The sequence below is a fragment of the Prunus avium genome, chromosome 6 (assembly GCF_965620075.1).
Source record: "Prunus avium chromosome 6, drPruAviu1.hap1.1, whole genome shotgun sequence".
In the NCBI taxonomy this organism is placed as follows: domain Eukaryota; kingdom Viridiplantae; phylum Streptophyta; class Magnoliopsida; order Rosales; family Rosaceae; genus Prunus; species Prunus avium.
Window position 1 is genome coordinate 38,690,268 of NC_142289.1, and position 20,791 is coordinate 38,711,058.

Genomic DNA, 20,791 nt, shown 5'->3' on the forward strand with positions numbered 1-20,791 from the left:
CAAATTTATCAGAGCCAGGTTTCGATCCTGGGACCTGTGGGTTATGGGCCCACCACGCTTCCGCTGCGCCACTCTGATTTGTTAGTAAATGGTGTAGAAATAAGTTATATATACAATTGTTAATAATGGATGCGGAAATAATTATACCTCATATTTACACCACCCCTTTCAGATATAGTGTTGTAAACCTTTGAGTGCGTGTTTATTTTTGGACGTAAAATCATTAACTAGGTTTTTTTGTTTGAAATTTTAAATAAATAAAAACACCTTTCTACAAATCTATCGCCATATACATATTTATTCAATATGGATTATGTTAAACTTGTATACATGCCAGCAATGAAAAATTGGGTTGCAGAGTGGAATATTATTATTTACTATTCATAATGATCTGGACACACACAAAATTCTGCCACTTATTTGGGAAGATATGAATTAAGAAACATGTTAAATTCATGCATAGATAATTCGATAAAATAAATGTAAAAAGTAATTGTAAGCTAGAATTACTTTTTCATTTATAAGGTACAAAATACGTTCTAGTTAAGTTGGTCCCAAAAAAATCAAGGTCTAGCCACTACTTCATCAGAATGCCTACAATTGAATGGAACTACACAAAACTCCCCAGAATTTGTAGAGGTGGAGAGATAAACTGAGAAGTTGGAAACACAAGCAAAATAGATGAAACAATACATGGACATTTCCAGTTGTGTCACCAAGCTTATGCTGCCGTGCACGTCCCAGGTCCTTTTCAATCATTTTGCTATTTCGAATGTTCTGCTATAACTATGCTACACGGTAACAAACTGGATGGCACCTCAACTCAAAGCAAAAGCAATACAAGAAATGCTGCCGGTATGAGATATTGAAGATTGGAAACTTGTAGATTTGAACTCCAGCCTCCAACGGCGCTTGAAGGTGCAATTGCCGCTGGTGTAAGTCCCCCGATTGTGCTTGAATTAGAACTATATCATAATAGTACAAGTTTAGCGCCAAACCCATAATTTAGTGTACAAGTTCTAAAGTAATGATTATGAATATCGGTAAGAGGGTGAGATGCTCACCTTCCGGTAAATTTACAAGATCCATAACCTGTAAATGAATGCCCACCAAAATATTAGGACAATGAGAAAATAAACAGAAGGATAACAAAGTAAGAGAAAAACCATGAAAAGAAACAAAATACTCGTACATGTTACCTCTCAAGGATAACAAACTTGAGACGTAGTAGAAATGTACAAGTACCCATAAAAAGCAATAAAATGCTTAAGTTTGAAAGCAGGACGATAAAAAAGTAAGAGAAAAAAAAAAAGTAAAATGGCATACTAATAATGCTTCAACATGTTCACAAGCAGGCCTCAATAGTCAATATCACAATAAAAAAACATGCCTTTTTTCATGTTCATATGCAACATTAGAGCTAATTAAAAAAACCACACCTAATAACTACTTAAAGCTGCATTAGCTACAAGCTTACTCTACTCAGAAAAGGTTCGGCTACCCACTAAACTTTTGTTTTGTTTAACTGGAAGCACGAGTTTCATTGCAAAAATAAGAGAAACAAACACGAATCTCCTAGACATTGATGACTTTGTTTTGTAGAAAGTCCTTTACAACTGACTATCACCATATCTGAATGAAAGGCAATTCAAATTACAGTTTTGCTTCAAAAAACCTCTCTTCAGAACTAACACAAAAATAGTTTAGTGCACCCAAACATACCCAATAGTCAAGGCATAAAAAAACGTAGACAGAAACTTACTTGGATCAACAGTAGTTGTCATGGCGGTGTCATCAAAGTCACATGTTCCGCCAACACTTTGCATCTTTTGATAATAGTCATTAAAAGCATATGAAGCATGATTTGCAATAGTATTGGGGAGATAACACCGCTGCCCTTGTTGAATCGGAGTGCAGTTAGCATGGCCTTGCCCACAAGCCCAGTTTAAGCCATCCTGCAACTTATCAGGATCTGCATCAGCTTTCGCCACGCAGAAAACCCCTGAAGAATTCCCAGTAATTTGATTGGAAGTACTCAAACTTAAAGGATATACAGAAGACCCATTCGTAAAGAGCACACCCCAATTTTTCTCCGACACTGGTCCTGGCCTCTTGTCTTCATTGAACAACTCATAAATGTATGTGTTGATGGGCAACTTTGGCTGGCTGGGAGGACCTGAAACATTTAGCACTCGCCGAATCAAATTATTAGTATACGTCTGAGCATTTCCTGTGTTGGCATCTGGTTCATTGGATCCACCAAACCATGGCCAACCAGACTCTGTGACAACAATAGAGATCCCAGAAAAATTGAAAGCCTCTATAGAATAATAGGTAGCGTCCACCATAGCATCAAACATGCTGGTATAATGGAAAAGAGTGTTTGGGTCAACTATCTGCTTGACAGCGGGAAGTGGTCGGAAAAGAGCATAATCAAGTGGGAAAATTCCATTCCCCTCGGTGTAACCATAATAAGGATAGGCATTTAGCATGTAATAGGAATTTGTGTTTTTTATAAACTGAAGGATTTGGTAAATGGTAGGTCCCCATGATAAATTAAAGCCAGCAGTGGACGGGGGGAATGGCTTAGGGATTACATCCATGGACTGTGGAGTTGAAACTTTGACCTGATAATTTAGGTTTGAAGCAACCAGGGCTTTATGAAGGGAATTCATAGCAGAAACCAAAACCGGCGCAGCATGAGGAATTGAGGTAAGAACCTCACTGCCAACAGCAATGGCTGTAATATTGGTTGAAGGCAAATAAGCTGCAACATTTTTATTAATCCAGGCTGCTGCTGTTGATGGAGACTGTCCAATCCCTAGGACTTCCTCATTTGTGACACCTACCATTACTTCAATTCCACTGTTTGAAAGGGCTTTCAGCATGTGAGTATCAGCATTATAGAGGCGCACATGTGAAATTTGATGGGCTTTAAGGAGTGCAACTGTATCTGTCTCAGACGGAAGGTCCGAGACGTCAGTCCCAATGTTTATCCCGATGAATGCACCTATAAGTTTCAAAATTGTGATTCAGTATCTTGTTAGGGTGATAACACTACAACAATGAACAAAGGCACCCCAAAATTCCAAATGGTGCCCTTCTATTTGAGTAAAGAATTAACATATAAAAAATCCTCAAAATATATAAAAAAAATCTATGTATCATGTCGCCATGCCCCAAATTTGCCCAAGACCGCTTATACCTACAAAGGCAAAGCCTCAAGCACAAGGCGGGTCTGGCAAATGACATTTCACAAGCGAAAAAATATATATTACAAATAGAGAGAAGATAAGGGGAAAAAACCAGAAATCATATAATAAAAGATCATCTGCTCAAGATGTAGATGTACCCTTTGCAACTATTCTGAGGGCCATAGGGTTATTTCTTACTATACACATGTATCATAAGTCAAGAAACTAATGTACTTTGGAAAGCAAATCAACACTGATAAGTAATACAGAGCTTAAAAGCAGTCATGTAAACATGAAGTAGCAATAAAAAATTGCAAAAGTCAGTAAGCCAAGCTCCCCATTTCAAGGAACTCCAGAAAGATTGAGCTCTTAATTATACTACCTCACTCAACAATATAAAACTGGAATGAACAGAAATCAGAACAAGGTTACTGTTTTACCTAATACACTTGTAAACATGCCAAATAGGAGCAAAAGCACGCCTCCAATCCATTTTTTATGCATCATTGGTACCAATAAGACTTCGAGCTATGCTTCCAGTGCCGCGCAGTTAGCTCGTAACTCCTAACCTGCCAGAAATGAAACATATATAAAATGGAATGAGATACTGATGAACAAAACCAAAGTAGAGCTACAGCTTTGTGTATCAATGGCCTTCATAACTTATAAATGCGCATTGCTTAATAATGTATAGCATAAAAGGGAGTGTAACTATCAACACAACTCACAATAGCATTGGCTCATCGCAAGTATATTTTCATTTCCAAAAACAAAAATGCTAGATGCTAAGTCGCACCCCTAAAACAAACTGTGAAAAACCAACACCAAACGTTCTAATTTAGACATGATATACTTTCAATCTCAACACTTGACAAACAATAGGGAACATGAGTAATATTGGTCGTGTCCTCCAACAATTTCTTTCATTTTCCCATTTAGCAATTTCAAAACGAAGGCCGAAGGGGAAATTTGTAATCTGAAGCTGGGTTTAAAGAAACTAAATCTTACAAAAAATTGAACAAGCTTCTATTTTTTGTACGAACCCAGCACAAGAAATGCCTAAAGTCAGAGAATCGAAAAGCCAAAAGAAGAAAAAGCAAAAGAGTGCAGAAGAACCAGATGTAGAAAACCAGGAAAAGCCATTGCAGAAGCAAATCCGACCACAAATAGCATTAATGAAGAGGAGCTGAATATTAAAGAATAAATCGCAAAAAAGTACCCGATTCAACTTCCCCAGCTGAAGAAAGCCAGAAAGTTACTTCCTAATTAAGATGCCAAGACGCTTCTACTTATTCAAACAAAACCCACATAAGAAACTGAACTACCTAGAACCAAGAATCTAAAAAGATTCCTGATTTGTTTAAAGTTCAAAAAATAAATAAAAAAAAGCAACTTCCTCAAATGTGGAAGCCAGAACAGCACTAAACACACACTTCTAGTGCTAGACCCTACATAAACCCTACATTAAGAAGCAATAAAATTTCATTGCAACCCAGAAGAAAAAGAAGAAAAACAATACTGACAGACTCTGCCCCACCAGTCCAATCATATTAATATTATTATTCATTCAAAATATTGACTGAAAAATACATTGTTGAGGCAATAAAAGATTCATAACGTTAAGAAAAGAGAGAGAGAGAGGGAGGAGAAAACCTGTTAATGGAAACTTCACTAGACAGAGTGAGCTACTGAGTTTGAGAATGAGACTGTGAGAACCCAACTCAAGTGATGTGAATCGAACTCCTGTTTCCTTGGTTATTCGTTGGTTGTCTTTTTCTTTTTTCTTTTATTATTTTCTCTCTCTCTTTATTATTATTATTTTTTATGAAGACTCATTGGGATTATCGCCAAGTCCTTAGTTTTTATTTAATTATTTCAGCGATTTTTATTCATTTTTCCCTCCAAAAGTCATTTTTCTCAGCTCGAAAAAAAGGAGGAGAAAAGTGGTGGAAAAAAAGTCATGCATTAACCGCGTCAAAAAGGCACGGATGGTTTTGAACTCCAACTCGATGCTCATTAATCATAAGAAAACCAGAAAGGCAGAAAAGAAGACGATTTGAATTCGGTGATATATCAGTTAGCTTTTTTATTTAAATACACCAAATATCAGTTAGCTAATAATACATTGCAATAAATTTGTAATTATACTTATATATTATATAAATAAAATAAAGTTGAAAATAAAGTCACATCACAAAAGGCCAAAAAAAAAGATGGATTCTGACTCACGCCAAAAATTAGAGACAAATTCACAACGGATTATGGATGGATACCAATCGTCTAAGTAAAATGCTTTCTTTTGAACACTTTGTGTACTGACTTTTATTCCGGGATCTCAAAAATAAGGACCTGGTTAAGCTTAATGGCATAACAACGCATACACGAAAATAACCAAATGACCAAATTCAAGATTCTGCCATGACAGATGTCATTGAAACAAAAACATAAACCTACACATCTTAATCTGAGAAACGACCAGATCCCTTCAAACAATACGTTCACATCATCAAACATAACACATACTAAATGAAATTCAAAAGGTAGCATAGCAAGTTTCTACTAGCTTAAGAGCTCTCTCTCTACATTGTTCATGGACTAGGAGATCGGTCTCCATTTGGTTCCCTTGGGTAATCTTCATTAATAGGACTTCGGGTCCGTCTGTCGATTCGCCTTGGACTGTGACTTCTGCTTCTGCTCCTGCTTCGGCTTGGACCCCTATCCGGGCTCTGATTGTGGCTCCTTGAGCCCTTATATGGTGGAGGAGATCGAGAAAACGACTTCTCTCTACTGTACCTTCGCTCTTGGGGTGGTGACACAGATCTAGCAACCCATAAGAAGCAACAGAAGCTCAAACATTAGAACAAATAGAAGAACGCACTAGGCATTGCGCACTAGACAGAAACACATAAGTTGATGAGCATAAAAGATGAAAGAAATTCAGAAGTGACAAAGACACCATACAAAACGTAAATAAGCATTTTCTAGCAAATACTATTCCTTAAATCATTATCAATAGGCTAATACCACCGGATCTTTCAGAAACCAATCAAAGGATAAAACTGCCATTTTGACACCGAACAAAACACGAATTACAACAAATTAAACCATCCTTCCTTCAGTCAAACAATAGACGACTAGCAACAGCCCTAAACCCAAATATAAACTTATCCCCAAAATCTAATGCATCTTATTTGGATTTTTCAAATGATAAACAGGTTAGGAAACCAGAATTAGAAGTTTCTACACATAAATGTCTTTACTGGAAAGTAGATGGCTGGGAGGAAAACCAAAAAATTACCTCGAATAATCCCTTCGTTTTGGGGGAGGAGAATAATAATCACGGCTGCGGGACCGAGATCTTGTATGGCGTGGAGGTGGAGATCGGGAATATCGTGGAGAGCGTGAATATTGAGGAGGAGACCGTCTTCGATCACGATTTCGACCACTCCTGGTGCTGAAAGAACAAACATTTGAAAGGTTGAATAGACTACTCAGAAGTAGAAAAAGGATTGTCCTGATATTCTTAATTAAACACTACTTATATTATCCAAATATTCACTTTGCATAATTTCTTCTTGGAGCAAACGTACAATAGCAAAACTGCAAGTCCAATATTCAAGACATTAAGGATAAATTAAAGCACTATTTTGATCCTCACCATATCCATAGAATCACACATATTTTCAACTTAAAATTCTACTCCAAATGGTTACTACAACAATATTCTTGTGTTACATGTCAAGTTAGAATTCAAAATTGTCACCAAATATTGGAACAAACATAGAAGTCCTTCCCTAAACAATTGCCACACATTAGTTTCATTGAATCATACATATCATGCCTAAATAAAACTTGGAAGGAAAAGAAAGAAAAAAGAAAATAGATAAACAGAAGATATATTACTCCAATCAAAGTGCAAGTTACAACCCATATGACAAAGCCTGTAAAGCAATAGGCAGGTTTTACCTCGCACGCTCCCTATGCCTCATATCTGATGGCTTCTTCCTGTTCTCCTCTGCAAATACAACAGTAACCTCTCGGCCTTGAAGAAGCTGACCATCCATCTGATATTTAGCCTCTTCAGCATCAGCAGGTTCAACAAATTGGACAAAACCAAAACCACGAGGCTCCCTGCAAAAATAGGTGTAAAGAGAAAACAAAGACAAGTCACAAAAGGAACTACACTGAAAGGTAAAACTATGCAAGTACTTGAACACCATAAACCATTCCTATTAAATTTGCCGAAATAATCGCCAACAATATGGATGGCCACAATAAAGAAGCAAGCACTTGGCTGCTGACCTTGCAAGTGTCAGTTTTAAGATGACTTGAAATTCTTCAAGACTTGGAACATCTTCACAATGTATTCAAACTCAACTTCCTTCAAATCTTCACTACCATTAACATCATCTTCAAAAGAACTCTAATTACTTGATTGTTGTCTTCAAAACTTTAATTTCACTGTTAAACCTCAAAAACTTCAATGAATACACCCCAGCTTATGGTAATAATAAGAGTAGAACATGTAAAAAAAACCATCTTGAGGATATTTTTATGGGCGCATAGCAGGGCCTGCTAGGTCAAATCCCACAAAACAAATTTTCAAATATTAAATTGATTCCTTTAGCAAATAACGAAAACAGCATTGAACATATCATAAGGTGCATTAGAAGGGCCTGCTAGGTCAAATCCCAGAAAACATATTTTCCAATTTTAAGTTGATTCCTTACACAATTAATGTAAATAGCATTGAGCATATCATAAAGACTAATTGTTCTCAAAAGCTATGCTTTACTCTAGAATAAAATGTGGGGACAGAAGGATGGGCATAGCATTACATAACAAGAGATGTTCAACTCTATAGAGATTCTGAAAAGAAATATCCCCAAATAATTTCAATTCCTATCAGACAATTGAAAAAATATCACAAAAGCTTACTAAATCATCCAATAGTTTCAGAAATCACGAGGCAGAATAAGCATGAGGAAAACTACACAATTTCTACTGATAAGGTAAAATATACATATAAAAATAAACACTAAATTAAATATACAAAAAATAATAATTCAAAAGCTAATCTCATCGCCAAGATATTCGATAACTAAAGTTACTCAGATATGCTCACCCAGTATAGTAATCCTTTGGCAGGTAAACATCCTTAAGAGTGCCAAACTGCCCAAATGGCTTGCGGAGATCTTCTGGCCTGCATAAGAGAACATAATGAAAAAGAAACATCTCATTAATTCAAAATTTATTTAACGAGTAAGATGTTAAACAAAATTTACTACAGGCATATGAAGCCACAAGATGCATAATATCCAATTGGGGGAACATATTTCAGAACAATAAACTTCTAGCAATTGATCCCGTTCAACCGAAAAGAAAGAAAATGGTTGCAGACGTTATAAAGCGAAAAGTCCAACATACAGATTAGGAAATAAAATAACTAAAAAACATCAATGATAAACATCAACCAGGCTGATCCTCTAAAAGAAACATGTTCCATATAAAATTATAAACAAACATAATTTGTTGAATGTTCAACGTTCAATTATTCACAATAACTAGCATGCTAGAATCTCAAGAATAGTAGGACACAATTGGGACTAATACAGAGTCCAAAGCATTGTATGATATGAACCATGATTTACAAGAAGCATACATATGAACTGATGTATCACATCTATTCAACATATTTCCTCCTTCGTTTTGCTGAAATGCTCATCATCTATCACTAGCCTTTTTGTTTTTCTAAAATATCCATCACTTGTCCTTACATAAAATTTGCAAAGCAATCATATTACTAGAAGGAAAAAAGAGAATGATGGTAAGCCACAACAAACCTGCAGTCATGGCGAAGGTTACGAACTAGAAGGCTTGTAGGAAGATCTCTGCTACGACCACCATAGCGACCCCTGGGGCTAGGACTTCGTCCCCTCCTACCATATCCCCCCCTTGGTGGTGATGGGCTGTAGCTCCTTCCCCTCATTTTTAGTTGACTGTCAGCAGCCCTGTGTCCAATTTCAAAAATTCATTACTAACTTGAAAAGGGAATATTATAACATTACGGAAACCAATCAAGTCAAGTTCACCACTAATTGGTAAGCCAAGAAATTAACCCTACAAATAAGAAAGAAAGATTTCAAGAAAAAGTATCCCAACTTATACCAATGCAAGTTCTTCCCAGTACAAGAAAATTACTACATAAAAAACAACAAAATTAAACATAGCTTTGTGGAGAATAATAGATAGGCGCAAAGTAACTCACTCTATTAGCTTATTAGGGAAACCTAGGGTTCACCTGTGGAAGGATTTTGAAACGGGGAAAAAACACCCCAATGAGAACCAAAAAACCATGTTCTACCCAGGTAAAGTTGATAGAAGAAAAAGAAGAAGAAGAAGAAAGAAGCACAGAAAAAGGACCAATCTTTAATTTATAAAAGTACGTTTATTTAGATCTTTTTCAAACAATGAAATTGAAATTGGCTACATAAATGATGAATTACAAGCATACACTTGGGAGAACAAGTACCAATTTGACAAAATCCTGCGAATATAGAAACCCTAACAGGCATAAACTCCTGAACCCTAATATTGAAACATATGTGTAATATAAACAACAAAATACATAGAGAGAGAGAGAGAGAGAGAGAGAGAGAGAGAGACCTGAAGACGGTGAATTAGCGAGTTTGGGTTTGGCTGAGAAGTCGACGGCGGTGCTTGCTTTGGTTGTAACTTGTATGTATACGACCAGACACAGCGTCCGATAGCTATAAACTTCTCTCTGCAATATATCCGAATCGAAGGGCTATGTTATTATGTTGTCAAGTGTCTAGGGTTAAAAACCAAGTCGCGCGTCATTTTATAGGGAAATATTATCTCAATAATACCCTTGTACAATTCTTCTATCTATATATATAAAGCAAAAGGTAGAAAACGGTGAATCATTCAAAATACCATAAAATGCATTTGGTTAATGCAAACATTAAGAATTGAAGTTATTAATTAAATAAGAATAATATGGTAAATTCACATTTTTCATATTTAAAAATTTTAAAATTAAAAGAAAAATCAAATAATGGATCATCTTTTTATGGAACACAACTACCCATTATCTTTTTTAATTCTAAAACAAATTTAAATTTAAAAAAAAAAATACCTCTCGCATGCTTGGAAGCGCGTGCGGAGAGGCTAGTATATATAAAGCAAAAGACAAAGAATTGTGAAACATTACCAGAAAATGCCCTTGGTTAATGCAAATATTGAGAATTAAAATTATTAATTAAATGAGGATAATATGGTAAATTCACACTTTTTCATATTAACAAAATTTAAAATTAAAAGAAAAATTAGATAATAGATCCTCTTTTTATGAAACACAACTACCCATTATCTTTTTTAATTCTAAAATAAATTTTAAAATTTTAAAAAAATGCGTCTAGTTATTATTAGAGATTTTCTATTTAAACTTACATAATAATAAAACTTACAACTTAATTATTAATTACGAGGTTTAAATAGAAAATCTCTTATTATTATCCCAAGAATCCATCCCATTCTAATGAGGAAAGAATCGTGCCTATATAAAGCAAGCAACCTAGCGCGAGAAGAAAACAAAAGAACAATATTTAAAAAAACTAGGGTAACTCTCGAGGAGGAGGTTCAACAACAAAACAAAAAAAAACTCTGAGGAAGAAGGAGAAGAGGAAGTGGCGGCAGACATGGTTTGGAAAGGTGATTATGATGACAAAAATCTCTACATATGTTTGGCCGAGCACAGAGTGGATGGCTACTCTACTTACGCTATTAAAGCCGTTGAATTGAGCGCTTTATTTTCTTCTTCTTCTCTGTCTTCTGGGTGCTCACTGAAGTTACGGCAAGTGGCTTACACATCCGGCGAGGATCTTCCGGATAATATGGCCTGCGGTGTCTTCGGATCCAAAATTCTTTTGGCCGGTGGCACGATAGGCGTGTATGACCCGATAGTAGCTACCCAGGAAGGCAGATATAACCCAAAATTAGGCGGATTCGTGCCATGTCCGTGTACAGAAATTCAAGTGTTTGATACTCGAAATCAAAGCCAAAGCCACACCACCTTCAGGACCTTCGGGAGTTTCAATGAAGGGAAAGCGAACCCTTTCCTCCTAGAGGTGGACGGAAAGCTGTATGCTTTGGCTAGTTATCCCATACAATCATCTATCAATTCTAGGGGTTCTTCGTATTTCGAGGTACTCGATCCCATTCGCGGGGTATGGTCGACTCTTCCATACCCGCCGGTTTTCGATGACTATAATAGGACGTGTGACCCTGCTGGGCCTGGAGATTTTTTTTGCTTTGTCGCTGGATCAAACATCTTTTGCACCAGTGCATATTCTCCCTCCTACTACCGATTTGATGTTGCTGAGCCCGTCAAGGGATGGAGAGCACTCCCTTCTTCTTTCAACTCCGACCCTTTGCCTGAAAATACATTAGGCAGAACATTCGTGGCAGACGGTGGTGATGGGGAATTTATACTCTTTAGTTTTAGTTATGGTGAGCCAGAGTATCCTCATCCGCATATGCTAGTGCAATTGCTGTCGTCTGATTTTGGTTGTGTGACGACTCTAAGCCGTGTGCAGCTGCCAACAGATAAGATACCTCCTGTATTCCTTCCTCCCACCAGTTATAGGTTTGTCAATCTAGGAGGTCCAAGACTCTGCCTTCTTTTGTCCAGCTTCGATAGTTATGTTGATGGGGTGGAGAAGGAGGAGGAGGAGTTGATCGTTTTTGCCCTACAATTTGAATTTACCAAGAAAAAGGATTCCTTGGATGTCCAATTCCTCGGTACTAACATTTTTGTTGAAAGCGAGACTGACACCCAGCGTCCTCAAGAATCTGACATCTATAATGTAGAGATTCTTGGTGCCATTTTGTTGTAAGTTTTGTTGGTTAATTATGCCGCATGATGTCTATATATTATTTTCTCATGTCTTTATACTTTAGTTCACTGTGCCTCTCTGTTGTGTTTTTGTTCTCTATATTTTCTTTAAATTTCCAGTTCATTCATAATTGTATTATTCACCACACTCGCATTTTAGAGAGCATGTGTAAATGTGTGTATACGTATGTCTGAATATGATAAGCCGCTAAGCCTAAAGTGGCTGTCGTTGTTATTCTAGTCAAGTGTTTACTTGCATTTAATATTTGTTTTGAACAACAGATGATTGAGAGAAAATAATTAAGAAGTTCCGTACAAGATTTTTCGGAAGGAAAATCATACATTGGTTGTGTAGGTATCGCAATACATATATACTTTTATATGTATATATGTATGAATCTTTGTTCTTTCTCTTCTTTTCTTGTTCGACTCTGTTTTGGTTTTGGTTTTGTTTTTGTTTGTTTGAGTTATTATTGTTTTTTATTTTTTTTTTCTTTAATCCTTGGAACAGGTAACTTACTGGTGAGAAGAGGGATTCTTTGGCTAAAGAGGGGGAGGGCCTTGCAATCATGAAGAAAGATCTTTGGTCTAGCATAGTTAGAAATTTATGGTTAGAATGATCCTTAGTACTCTACTCTCCAATTAGCGAGGAATGTAGCTTTACTTTTGATCAAGGTTTTATTGGTATATTATGAGATAGTATGGAAACATGGTTTGTATTGTTATCCTATTATCCATGATTTGGTTTTCTTTTCATCATCTTCGAAAAATGGATCTCTAAATGTGATTGAAAGCAACAAATTGTTATCGAATGTGGCTAATTGTGGGCCAGATTGGGTGATACTAAGGAAAATTATTGATATACAAGGTGGTGTTCTAAATTTGTTATCAAAATGCCATACAGGATTTGAAATCTTCCTCTCCCTTGAGCACACCCCAGCTTGGTTGAGTAGGCCATTTACCAAGGAAAATTGCCCACTGATTTGAAGTATTTTGCTGAGACCATGGACGAAAGCAGCTAGTGCCCACTGGGGCAGCTTCCCCCACTGAAGTTTTCAAATTTTCATATTTACTTACATTTATTGTGTGCTCAATCTAAATTAGCTAGCTTGTTTGGCTCGCAAGGCATGAGAAAATGTCCGATTCGGATCTCCCTTGCCCATTTCCTTTCCAAATCTAAGTCAGATATTTGGAGTGGAATTCAAGTACGTAGTCATGAACCAATTTTAACAACTCATTCGAAAAGAACTAAACCAATAGTTGGTTGGTTAAATAAGACCAAAGGTAAATCAAATCCAATCTGATTCCACAAGCAGAGTAATGGAAAGAGATTAAAAGTCATAAAGAAGTTAAGTTCCTTATTTCGTTGGTAATGGTATCCCTATTCCATGTCATTTCCCCTACACATAAGGGGAACTCAACCTTAAAACAAAACGAAAGCTTGACTGCATGCAGAGCTGCCAAAGTAGAATATCCATGAAATTGTCCTAAATATAAATGCGTTCAAGAGTGGCAAAGCACTGATACAATATGGCCAAACTAACTTCAGATCTCATTGCAGACTTCTGGTATTCGGATTGCTACAGTCCAATTGACCGTTCAGGTTCCCGGATCCTTTCTAAAACAAACCATGTAGTCAGCAAAATCACGCAGCAGGCACAATCACTAACAAGTAAATGTCTGCAAGCGCTTGTGCGCTTGTGCTCCTTTGTGTGTTTGGGTGTGTAAGAGGAAGAGAAAGAGTACCAGGACAGGAGGTGCTGCGCAGAGAAACACAAAACAAGAGACAACCCTTAAAAGAATCCAAGAGCACACTCCAGGGAGGTGCTAGCATATCCACTTTCTTGATTGGCAGATATATGTGTTTTAACGGTAAACTGCATGCATGCTGCAGCAAAGAATGCTGAAATAGCACTTGCACCTGACCATGTAGAGGGTAGAAAATTTACGTACCCACATCTGCACAGATCAGTATGAAGGGCGCACCTGACAAATTATTATATTGCTATGCTAGATAACCAGGATACTCTTAGGGCCTCAAGAAGAACATATTCCCAAAATGAAAACAATAATACTACTTTTGTTGGCCCATGAAGCATGAAATGCCAATGTTCTAAAATTTAATAGGTCTGGAAAGGACAAATATACAAATTGGACTATATCCGTTTTGTTTTATACCTTGTCATGAAACAACAGTTTTGATATCACAGTAGTCAAGGAAATAATCTTAGTTAAATTTTGAAATCAACAGTTTTAATTAAGCAAATAATGCCTGGAAATTCAAGTAGTCAAGGAAGAATTTTTACCCAATTGTGGTCTTGTTTCGCTAAAACCACAGGATTCCCTGAGATAATGGAGGCATGTATTATATGATTTGTAATGGTTTTCTCATAAATCATATTTACATGTATTTCTCTTTTTTTTTTTTTTTTCATAAACATAAAGATATAGTTATACAACCTTATATTAATAAAATTATAAAGATATAGTATACAATGATAATAGATAATGGTTTTCTCCATATTTCATTTAACTTTGGTTTTTTTTATATATTTATTTACATGTATGTGAGCCCGTGGGCCGGGCTATCTTGAGCTCAAATTGGCTGGGCCTATGGGCCGAGCCGGGCTTTAGACACCCAAGTTCAAGCCCAAGCCCAACCCACTCAACAACCGGCCAGGCTGGGCTTTTTCTCAATGGGCCGGCGGGCCCCCATCGGCCCATGGGCTCGCGGGCCTAATGATTCGAGATGGGGAGAGGAGATAGGAGAGAGGAGAGAGGAGAGAGGAAAGAGAGGAGATAAGTTGCAGTTTTTATTATTATACAGTTTTTTATTTTTAAAATTTTATTTTTTATTTAATCCACGTGGCGTCGTATCATTGGATATGTGAGGCCCACATGTGTGTCACATCATCAATTTAACAGATTTTTGGACGGAACCTGACGGTAAGGACTACTTTTGAGCACGCATGTTAACCTTGAGGACCAGGAATGACAAAAAACAAAAAACAAAAAAAACGCAATCTGATAGTTTTGCAAACCTCAGAGACGTTTTGTGATAAAAAGCCAATATATTTAGACAGAGAAAGGGACTTCGTAGGCCACTTAGTTGGCCTTTCATTCTTGTCTCCAACCTCCAAGGTCATAGGCCTTTAATTTATTATATTATTACATACATATACAAAGTATAATATGCAATATATATATTGCTCATAGCCTTTCAACACCCATGCTAATTTGACCCAAATTTGGGAATACCAAGGTAAACCCACGTGGGTTCTCTCATGCCAAAAAACCAACTCTTCAACCGAGCCTTTTATTCTCCAGCCAACTTAAAAGGTCATCTTTGGCCATTTGTAGGTACTAATATATATATATTATATTATATTATTATATTGTGCATAGACTTGGCATTCATCAATTTTAACCCAAGTCTGAAGTAGACCTGGTAATATTGCACACGACCCGTTAACACGACACGAATTCGCACAAAATTATTAGTATTTGGGTTGAGCTTAATGAGTTGGGTTGAAAACGGGTGAACCCGTTAGCCACCCATTAAGTTAACAGGTCGTGTCGGGTCCATTCGCGAATATTCACTATCCACCCGTTAAGGAGGGTAGTTTTGTAATTTTGCATCACAATTTTTAAAAAAAACAAACAAAACTCGCATCTAACTCACTTTGTTTTTTATTATTCTTTCTCTCTCACCGAATCTCTCCATCTTCTCTTTATTTTTTTATTCTTCTCTCTCTCTTTCATCTTCTTCTTTCATGGCACAGTTTTCTTCTTCCTCTTGTTTCCCAGGTTTTCATCTTTTTTATTTATTTTATTTCCTTCTCTCTTATGTATTTGTTTCCTTCACGAGTACATTTCCTTCTCTCTCTTTTTAGAATTCATCTTTTATTTAGATGTCAAAGTTGAGAACCAGTGAAGAAGTCTTCACTGTCCGTCAATGTGGGTTGGGGTTTTGAGGGGTGGTTATGGTGTTTATGAGATGGATATTTGGGGGAGAGGACATAGATAAGGGGTTGATGGCTAAGCTCGGTGGTAGTTGTTGGTTTTTTTATTATTTTTTTCTGGTTTATTCTTAATGGATCGTGTCGTTCGCGAATTGTAACGGGTCGTGTTTGGGTCTAGTATTTGTCACCCGTTAACTTAACGGGTCTAGTCTTGTTAACATGTTAAGTTAACAGGTTAACACGAATACGACCCGAAACCCGTTTGTATGACCCATTTGCCAGGTCTAGTTCGAAGGCCAAACCGCATGCACCCTCAGGCCGCCAAAGTCTCTTTTATTTGTTCACAAAACCATTGGCCTTAAGAGAGGGCCCCACCTTTTATTTTATTTTTTTAAGTGAGACCCAAAGGTATCCACCGCCGATAGCAGTGACTAATTCCTTTCGCCGCGGGAGCTCTCCCAATGGAGGTAAACGGCTGGCCATGAAATGCGCTCCATTCCCATGGGCGGGGATCGAACCCCCAACCTCATGGTTAAGGAATGAGGTGAGCTACCACCACACCACATCTCATGGTTCCCCACCTTTTATTTTTAGGTGCTTAAAACCCCCAACTTCTAAGAGAAGTTACAACCGTCTAACTTCTCCAAGTCAATACCCAGCAACAATTGCGTATGGGTTTTGTGCTGTGGTGAGGACAAACGAGACCCACTTTCCTCATTGGGTTCAATAAACCTCAGCTGTCTCATCTTGCTTGTGGAGCTTTGTCATTTAACTATTTTACTTTGAAGCTCATAAAGCAGAGCTGAAAACCCCACCTTGCTGTAACCACACAAAAGCCTCAAACTCCAATCGCATCGTTCTCAAGTCAAACCCAGCAGCCAAGATTCCATGAAGAAAAAGTGAGTTGGCTTTCCTTCTTTTGTCTCCAAGTTAACAATAGCATCCCATTTTTATTATATATGTATATATTAAAATCCGGTTGTTGGGCTTTAAGAATACAATTAAAGAAGTTGTGGAGACGAAACCGTGTTGCAAGAGCTTGATTCGATGCCGTGGACTCGACCCGACTGACAAGGAGCTCGACGTGGCTGTTTTTGGGTCTCAGAAGTGAGTGGTGAGTCAATCCAGAATCTTGGATTATCTTGGCTGATTATTTATTCCAAATCCAACTAGTTGGATTTTATCTATTTTTTGCCATTTGTTTATTGACTAGGCCTTATGAAGTTGAGCACCACTTGACTTGGCTGGAATTGTGAAGACAAAAGCAGCCAACACCAGAAAACGTAGCAGCAAATCAATAAGGAAACACAGCAACACGAATCAAGAAGGCATAAGGGGGGAAGAACAAAAAACTAGCAGCAACCCAGGAGGATCGCTCTGATACCATGTGAACAATTTAAGCAGAAGTAGAGAATGCCAATATATTCACAAATCAATAGAATAATAAAGTTGTTGTAAGCTTACAATATATAGGCATATAAAGATGCCCTAAATAAGGAAAAGACTAACTACCCTTAAAAGACACTGACTCAAATATATATTAAGGAAAATGTTAGGCTTACCATATATTAAGGAAAATGTTAGGCTTACCACATTTTTCATACCACATTGTGTACCACATCTCTAATAGAGGTGGACAGTATTGTATTGGTGGGCTCCACCTCTATTAGAGAGGTGGTACACAATGTGGTATAAAAATATGGTAAGCCTAGCATTACCCATATATTAATATTAACTTTACAATTGTCACACTGGTGAAATACTTGAAAAAGTTAAAAGCCACTTTCTTTTACTTCTCAAAAGTGAACCTCTAACTATAAAAATTGAGCAACCCCAAAAAAATTGATCCGCTTTAAACGCAGAAAAGTTTGAAACGATTCAAATTCTAAACTTTTTAATCCCTCACTCACTTGGTTATTAAAAAACAATGTCAACTGCACGAGAAGCACAAAATTAAGCAAAGTTCAGCTTAACCCAGAAAACAAAGCAAACCCTCATCTTAAATATGAAAACTGAGCTGGGAAACTATAAATTCAAGCTCACAACTCCATAAGTAAAACCTTCAAATTTTTTACTTTTCAAATTAAGCTTAACCCAGAAAACAAACAAAGCAAACCCATATCATAAGGCATTTAACCGAGAAAGAAAATATGTATTTTTTATTCTCCAATTCATAGAAGAGGAAAAAAACCTAAGGGGCCGATGATGGTGGCAACCCAGTTGTAGAGATTGTCAACCTCACATTACTTAAAGAGATGAAAACATTGTCATCAAATGTGTAGTCACATTATTTTATTATTTTTATTTTTAAATTCGAGAATGAACCAAGAGGTTTTCATAGAGAAATGTTGACAATTAAATTGATATGTAAGTTAACATCATCAAACAAACTGGCATACTAAAAGAAAATTTAGGATACTTCATATTCTTTTTTTCTTAGGTGCAAAGGATACTTCATGTTTCTTGGATTGAAAGAAAAGAGTAATCTGGCAATAGGGTGTAGAGGAGTTTGTATTTTTCTAAAACTTAATAGAATTTAAAACAATGAGCTTGCACTGCAGTCGCCACCCCCCCTGGGTGGCTTCCCCATCTTCCATCTTTCTCTCCTCATCTCCCTTTCTCATTTCCTAGTTTTCTTCCCCTCTCCTCTTCTCTCCCCAAATTCGTTTGGATTTTGTGTCCTCTTGCCCAGATCTATCTAGATCTTGTCTTTTGTTTGTTTATTTGTGTGTTTGCTGTTGTAGGTCCTTGGTGACTTTTGTTGATCTTGGATGTGTCTTGCTGTCGCTGGGATGGCTGCGGTGTGGTGTTGTCAACCTAGCTTTTTTCTTTGGGTTTTCATTGTGTTTTTGAAGCAAGTATTGCAATCCACCTTAGACGCCATGATTTTGTTGCAACTTTTGGTCCACTCACATGGATTTTGCTCCAGTTCAATGTTTGGAGTTGGAAAAGTGATTGTTGTCGGTTTGTGTGGGATCAGGTTTTGCCTGTGCAAAATAAGAGGTTTAGCCATGTTGGTGCTACGAGTCTCTTTGGTTTGCTGGAGAGGATATATATGGTGCTGTTTCTTTGTTTCTGTGTTTATTTTAGTCTAATAATTCTCAAAAACTCAATAGGAGTTTGCTGATATTTGTATTTAGTGTTCGACCTTTTTTGTATTTTTACACAATAATAAAACTTAACAACTTAATAATTTAAGTATTGGGGTGAACAAAGAAAAGTGTGGGGTTTAAATAGAAAAACTCTTTTTTTTTCTCAATGACCAAATTGAATTTTCGTGTAAAAACCAGTGACCGAAAAAGTATTTAACTATTCTTTTACGAAATGAGGCAACCTTGGTCATGCAATAGAAGTTCAGGGGGAGATTGAGTCATTTAAAACGTCAAAGGCCAAACTAAGATTATTTGGAAACCATAGGGGACATTTCAATAAATAAGCCTATTCTTTTTGGTGGACATTCCTTTTCTGCAGGTTATGGATCTTGTAAATTTCCCAGATGGTTGAGCGTCTCGCCCTCTTCCTAATATTCATGATTAGAACTTCAGAACTTGTACATAAAACTAAGGGAGGGTAAAACGCAAGAAACACAGGAAAAAAATCTGAATTTCTGATCAAACTAACAAACTTCCATACTTCCGCTGAAGGTTTCCAAACTAGCCTTAGCTACGGATTAAGTTCTATAACAAAATAGAATAAAAGTGTCACGAGAGTTGGTAGAGAATAACAGACGGTAGCCTCCAAATAAATACCCTACTTTTTACAAACTGGGTCTTGCTTCCATTTGTTCATGATCAAGGTCCTGCAAGGTACAAAATAACTCATCAAATAAATAAATAAAATTCCAAATTCTTATCTTACGAAACAAAGGAAATTTAGTTTGAGCTATTATCAACGAGTCTCAATGGGTGTGTGCCCTTACTACAAGATAGACGATAAGTCATCAAAAGCAGAACTACTTGTGGTAACTGTATGAGCTCTTTCATTAAATAAAGATTCTGGTATGTTTTACACATTGTTTTCATGGATTATGTCTTAGAGGCGTCGAACACAATTCCGAAAGTTAATATATGGAATAAGTGGCCCCATATCATTGTATCCTAATCTGCCATTTGCCTACCAACTTTCAAACCTTTATTAAATTCTGAATTGGATATTCCTTGCTTAACTTACATCTTGCATCAGAATTTGAATGCGAACACAAATAAAACAGGATATTCATTAACTTTTATTACTCCAGACATAATTAATCAACAAAACTTACGGGTGGAAGGACTACTGCAACTTGCATCAGCCTCGATACCATGCTTGTCCAAATGATCACACCTATGAAATGACAAGGACATGAAGGGAAATTGTTAAACAACATTCACCACAACACATGAAGGCAAACAAACACTGAATAAGTGGTGCGATTAAAATATTTTGCTTACTTGATGAAAGATGAGAGAAGAGTTTGACCAGATAAATGAAGTCGATTGCAATCGAAATTGTGCAAACCCTCTAGAACTGCAGTAACCTTTTGCCTTCCAATGCATGTTGATATATGAAGTTTAACCATTGCTAAACGGGCAAACGACCTTTCAAATGTGCCATCTTCGCCCACATAGACAAAGCACATACGGCTGCCATCACCATCAAGGGGGATGACAAAGCCAGGGCTATGATTGTGCAAAGGAGGACAGAATATTATTCTAAGTTCAGGTAGCACATGATAGTTA

The 20,791-nt window shown here is 36.9% G+C and overlaps 3 protein-coding genes and 1 non-coding gene across 4 annotated transcripts; 1 reads left to right on the plus strand and 3 right to left on the minus strand.

Annotated features, from left to right (window-relative positions):
• Nucleotides 1-6: 6 nt before the first annotated feature.
• TRNAM-CAU (transfer RNA methionine (anticodon CAU)) lies at nucleotides 7-78 on the minus strand. Its single transcript has one exon. It is a non-coding gene; the product is annotated as a tRNA-Met (tRNA).
• A 412-nt stretch (nucleotides 79-490) lies between these two features.
• LOC110744575 (O-Glycosyl hydrolases family 17 protein) lies at nucleotides 491-4,997 on the minus strand. Its single transcript, XM_021944563.2, has 5 exons — nucleotides 4,848-4,997; nucleotides 3,635-3,763; nucleotides 1,763-3,010; nucleotides 1,065-1,092; nucleotides 491-965 (listed from the first exon to the last, which is right to left on the minus strand). The coding sequence occupies exons 2-5, from the start codon at nucleotides 3,699-3,701 to the stop codon at nucleotides 824-826; spliced, it is 1,485 nt and encodes a 494-aa protein (XP_021800255.2). The 5' UTR covers nucleotides 3,702-3,763; nucleotides 4,848-4,997; the 3' UTR covers nucleotides 491-823.
• A 593-nt stretch (nucleotides 4,998-5,590) lies between these two features.
• On the minus strand, nucleotides 5,591-10,036 carry LOC110744574 (serine/arginine-rich SC35-like splicing factor SCL30A). Its single transcript, XM_021944562.2, has 6 exons — nucleotides 9,861-10,036; nucleotides 9,038-9,205; nucleotides 8,320-8,397; nucleotides 7,161-7,325; nucleotides 6,493-6,648; nucleotides 5,591-6,014 (listed from the first exon to the last, which is right to left on the minus strand). The coding sequence occupies exons 2-6, from the start codon at nucleotides 9,181-9,183 to the stop codon at nucleotides 5,783-5,785; spliced, it is 777 nt and encodes a 258-aa protein (XP_021800254.1). The 5' UTR covers nucleotides 9,184-9,205; nucleotides 9,861-10,036; the 3' UTR covers nucleotides 5,591-5,782.
• A 774-nt stretch (nucleotides 10,037-10,810) lies between these two features.
• On the plus strand, nucleotides 10,811-12,867 carry LOC110744571 (uncharacterized). The gene is made up of 2 exons (XM_021944560.2): nucleotides 10,811-12,108; nucleotides 12,623-12,867. Exons 1-2 carry the CDS (start codon nucleotides 10,916-10,918, stop codon nucleotides 12,624-12,626), a joined length of 1,197 nt encoding a protein of 398 aa, XP_021800252.1. The 5' UTR covers nucleotides 10,811-10,915; the 3' UTR covers nucleotides 12,627-12,867.
• The last annotated feature ends 7,924 nt before the right edge of the window (nucleotides 12,868-20,791 follow it).